This window comes from Piliocolobus tephrosceles, chromosome 14 (assembly GCF_002776525.5).
Source record: "Piliocolobus tephrosceles isolate RC106 chromosome 14, ASM277652v3, whole genome shotgun sequence".
Lineage (NCBI taxonomy): Eukaryota > Metazoa > Chordata > Mammalia > Primates > Cercopithecidae > Piliocolobus > Piliocolobus tephrosceles.
Window position 1 is genome coordinate 5,594,671 of NC_045447.1, and position 5,234 is coordinate 5,599,904.

The 5,234-nt window shown below is 48.7% G+C and overlaps 1 protein-coding gene across 1 annotated transcript in view; it reads left to right on the forward strand.

Moving 5' to 3' along the window:
• Nucleotides 1-86: 86 nt before the first annotated feature.
• Nucleotides 87-5,234, forward strand: part of DDX31 (DEAD-box helicase 31) — a 79,550-nt gene continuing 74,402 nt past the window's right edge. The window contains exons 1-2 of the mRNA XM_023188968.2: nt 87-481; nt 672-775. Of these exons, the coding sequence (XP_023044736.1) occupies nt 91-481; nt 672-775 (495 nt within the window). The 5' untranslated portion in view covers nt 87-90. The remainder of the gene's footprint in view (nt 482-671; nt 776-5,234) is intronic.

The window sequence follows — 5,234 nt, forward strand, 5'->3', positions numbered from 1 at the left end:
CAGAGCCTGTTAGGGAGCTACCCAGACAGGCTTTAGTTCCTAAAGTGCGAGGAAGCGCACGCAGCAGTAAAGGGGAGACTGGTAGGTGAGATGGCGCCGGGCCGCGTTTCTCAGAGGCATTCAGAGAGCTTCCCCAGCGTGAACTCTCGGACGAATGTAATTTTCCCAGGCCGCGAGGGACGCAGAATGGGGCTGCCACCCAGCCGGGACAAGCGCCCCCGGCTCGCCCCGACCCGCCCGGTGCCGCCGTCCCCGGCTCCTCTCGGGGCGGGTCCGTACAGCTGGAGCCGTTCCGGACCCGGAAGGGGCGGTGGCGCAGGGTCCTCGCGCGTCCCACGTGGGGTCCCGGGCCCAGCAGGTCTGCGCAGCCGGCTCGCCGCTGCACCACGCGTCACCCACGCAGGCCATGGCAGCCGCCGACGGTTCGCTCTCGGACAACCCCAGGACGTTCTCCAGACGTCCCTCAGCCCAGGCGAGTCGAGTGAGTTCTGACCTGGCTTCAGCTCCGTCCCCACCCGCGGCCCGGCTCTCGGCGCGCCGCGAGCTGCAGCCGTGCCTCGGAGTCGGGTTTCGAGTCATTTACGGAGTTCAGCGGGAGAAAGTCAGACACAGGGCAGCTTTGGGACAAGTTGCGCCGAAACACGTGTCTCTAACCGGAACACCACCCGCAGGGATGCGCCTGGAAAGGGGGAGTGGAGCGGTGTGGAGGGGCGGGGAGCTGGCTCCTGCGCCTGGAAAAGTAGAGGAAAGAATTAGAGGCTGTTTCCTGTGGAAGGTAGGACCTGACGCTCCGGCGCAAGTCCCAGGCCAAGGCTTAACTTCTCTAAGCCAGTTTCCTCGACTGAGTGCGGACTAAGCTCTGTTTTTTTTTGTTTTTGTTTTTTTAATCTTCCCACATTCCTGTTTGGGAAGAGTCATGCGCTACAAACCATAAATTCTCATCAGATGGCTTTCATTTAACCCTATATATCGTGACTTACTTTCCAATCTGGCTCTGGCCTAATATTATGTGACAAAGAAGAAAGTTAAAATATTATCCCAAAACATGTTTCTTTGCCATATTTTGAAATGGCCCTGCAAAGCTGTTCTTTGTGGGCGGGGGTGAGGGTGGAGGGGGGGCGGAAATTTGCATCTGTAAAGAATCTCTATTAACATAGCTAGATCTTTTTCTTCCAGGCCCTCCCAGTCCTAAAGAGATTAAGAGTCTACCACCTTTCAAAGATCTGAATAGGGAATACTTGTCGTCTGTTGTCTCTAAGGGCAGCCACTAAAGACTTCAAAAGAACCTTGGTCTCCACAATCTTTTATCTTCACCTGAGCATTTTCTTTGTATCCATCCCAGGTGTTTAGACAAACTCAACCAGTTGTCAACCAGAAAATGTTTAAATTTACCTATACCCTGGAAGCCCCCGCTTTGAGTTGTCCCACCTTTCTGGACAAAACTAGTGTATTTCTGAAATGTATTTGATTGATGTCTGATGCTTTTCTAAAATGTGTAAAACCAGGCCGCACACCGACCACTTTGGGCACATGTTCTCAGGACGTCCAGAGGGCTGGGTCACAGGCCATGGTCACTCATGCTTGGCTCAGAATAAGTCTCTTCAAATATTTTAGAGTTTAACTCTTTTCGTCGCCATGAGGAAGGTTCGTTTGTGCAGGAATGAGGACTGGCAACTAGGAGTTTTCTTTGAAGAGCTTTCAAAAATGGGACAGATTTTCATCCACGTGCAATGGAGGGGGATAGGAAAAATCGGTTTCATTGATATAATCCCATTGCTAGAGAGGGGAAAGATGCCCTAAAATTAACTTAAGCAAGAACTGAAAACTGGTTTCTAGGATGGTTGATTTGTCTCCTGGAAAAGAGGACCACAGGACAGAAAGGCTGATGTAAAATCATAAAGTGATCATCAAACTTTAGGATTTAGATGCTTGGCAGTAAGGAGTCCAGCTAGCCAAGTGTAGCTGCATCTGGAAGGAGCTGGGGAGAAGGATAGAAGAGCCCCTGGGAGCATGGGATTTGGAATAGGATAGACCTGGGATTCAGTGCTACCCTTGCTGCACACTAGCTCTGTGACCTTGGAGCAAGTTACTTAATCTTTCTGATTCTCACTTTTCCTATCTATAAAATGAGAACAATAATTTCTACTTCATAGAAGACTATTGTAAGGATTCATTGAGATAACATACGTAAAGACTATACGTTGTCTGGCCCATAGAGGCACTTACTAAATGCCAACAATATAAAGTAGTTTTGGCTCCATTTTGGATAATAGATTGCTACATCAGGAGGTCAGCGGGGTGCTTGTGTCCTGTGCAGAGCCTGGTAACTAACACATAAGAAGCATTGAGTAAGTACATGTAGGGTACCTAGTTTTTTTTTTTTTTTCTTGAGACGGAGTCTCGCTGTGTCGCCCAGGCTGGAGTGCAGTGGCCGGATCTCAGCTCACTGCAAGATCCGCCTCCTGGGTTCACGCCATTCTCCTGCCTCAGCCTCCCGAGTAGCTGGGACTACAGGCGCCCACCACGTCACCCGGCTAGTTTTTTGTATTTTTTAGTAGAGATGGGGTTTCACCGTGTTAGCCAGGATGGTCTCGATCTCCTGACCTCGTGATCCGCCCACCTCGGCCTCCCAAAGTGCTGGGATTACAGGCTTGAGCCACCGCGCCCGGCCGGGTACCTAGTTTTGTGATAATCAAAAGGGGATTAATTAATGCGGTAATGACAGGTGTCTGCAGTGGCCTTGTCTAGATCTGCATTTTTTTTTTTTTTTTTTGAGACAGTCTCGCTCTGTCACCCAGGCTGGAGGGCAGTGGCCGGATCTCGACTCGCTGCAAGCTCTGCCTCCCAGGTTTACGCCATTCTCCTGCCTCAGCCTCCTGAGTAGCTGGGACTACAGGCGCCCGCCACCTCGCCTGGCTAGTTTTTGTATTTTTTAGTAGAGACAGGGTTTCACTGTGTTAGCCAGGATGGTCTCAATCTCCTGACCTTGTGATCCACCTGTCTCGGCCTCCCAAAGTGCTGGGATTACAGGCTTGAGCCACCGCGCCTGGCCTACATTTTTTTTTTTTTGAGATGGAGTCTCACTCTGTTGCCCAGGCTGGAGTGCAGTGGTGCAATCTTGGCTCACTGCAAGCTCCACCTCCCGAGTTCACACCATTCTCCTGCCTCAGCCTCCCAAGTAGCTGGAACTACAGGTGCCTGCCACCACACCCAGCTAACTTTTTGTATTTTTAGTGGAGACAGGGTTTCACCATGTTAGCCAGGATGGTCTCCATCTTCTGACCTTGTGATTCGTCTGCCTCGGCCTCCCAAAGTGTTGGGATTACAGGCGTGAGCCACCGCTTGAGATGAGTAGCTAATATACTGGATTTAGAAAGACTGACAGCTTAAATTATGCTATATATAACACTATGTGGAAATTTTCTCTCTAAAAATACTTTGTGGGCTGGGCAAGGTGGCTCACACCTGTAATCCCAGCACTTTGGGAGGCCAAGGCAGGCAGATCACTTGAAGTCAGGAGTTGGAGACCAGCCTGGCCAACATGGTGAAACCCCCTCTCTACTAAAAATACAGAAAAAAAAATTAGCTGGGTGTGGTGATGGGCACCTGTGATCCCAGCCACTCGGGAGGCTGAGGCACGAGAATCCCTTGAACCTGGGAGCCAGGGGAGGTTGTAATGACCAGAGATCACTGCACTCCAGCCGGGGTGACAGAGTGAGACTCTATCTCAAAAAAAAAAACTGATTATTAATACAAATTTATTACAGAAAATTAGGAAAAAAGATTTTTATAAACCCACCCATAATTGCCATACTCAGAGACAGTGCTTGTTGCCATTTTGGCGTATGTCCTGTTCTAGAGTACAACTCAAAATAGGAATCACTACACATGATGTTTTCTAAAGCAAAGAGGATATAGTTAATAAAAGACCTTGATGATAGTATTGTTGTGAGGACTCTAGAATGTAGAATCATGATGCCTGGGGAAAGCCTGGTTCCTTCAGTGATTCTGGGACAAATTACCTCACATCTCTGCCTCCATGTTTGCATCTTAAAATGAGATGATAACAGTACCTGTGTTGACAAATGAGAGAATACATGTGAGTACTTAGCATACTCCTTGGCGTATAGTAACTAGTCAGTATGTTTATTAATATCAAAGGCATGGCATCTTAGACTCTCAGGGCTGGATGGGTCCTAGAGGTCATCTGCCAAAATCCCCTCATTTTACAGGTGCGGCAACAGACTCAGATGGAAGTGACTTGCTTCATGTTGCACAACCAATTTTTAGTAGATCCAGATACGTCCTTTCTCCCTGTCTGCTCAGATGCCACCTCACAAAGCATTCTTGGTTTTCTTGCCTCCCTCTCCTTTGCCACAGGCCATGTTAGTCCAGCTTTCCTTGGTGCTCTCATGGCCTTTTGTCTGTATCTCTTCTGTAGCACCAGTGTAGAGGTTGGATTGATGCCTTTATACTTTTGTCTTTATACTCTTTATGCCTTTGTACTCTGCTACTATATGACTTCCTCAAGGGCTTAGCGAATCTTTCTACTTTGTATCTTCAGAACCAAGCTTCTTGACAACTGCTAAATGAATGTGTTTTGGATGCTGGGGGAGAAAAGCTAACAAGTAGAATCTTACCCAGCTCGTGGAAAGGGATAATTCCATTGTGTGTTATTCATTCATCTTACAAGTATTTGTTGAGTGCTTACTCTGCCAGACGGGGGCCTGTACAGGGGATACAGTGCTATGTGGGACAGACTAGTCCCTTTCTTGTGGAGCTTACAATCTATGGGAAAGACAGACATAAAACATTGAGTTCCATGCTATGCTTATTATTTTGCCGAATGCTGTGGAGGAGAATAAGGGTGCCAGGAGAGCCAAGAACAGGGTACCTTGGTTTGACTAGGTGAAGAGCGGTCAGGAAAGGCCCTTCTGAGGGCCTACATCTGAAGGATGAGTACGGGGTGGCCAGCCAGAGGGCAGAGTGGAGTCCTGGGTGTGGGAGTAGCATGTGCAGAGGAGGAGGAGGAGGAGGAAGGAGCACAGCACATTCTAGGAATGAAGGAAGACCCGAGTGACAGAGAGTAAAGCTGAAGCTGGTGAGGTGGCCAGAGGTCAGATTCTAGAGGGCTTTATTGATCATGTTACAGGCTTTTTTTTTTTTTTTTTTTTTTGGGCCAGGGTCTTACTCTTGTCGCCCAGGCTGGAGAGCAGTGGCATCATGGCTCAATC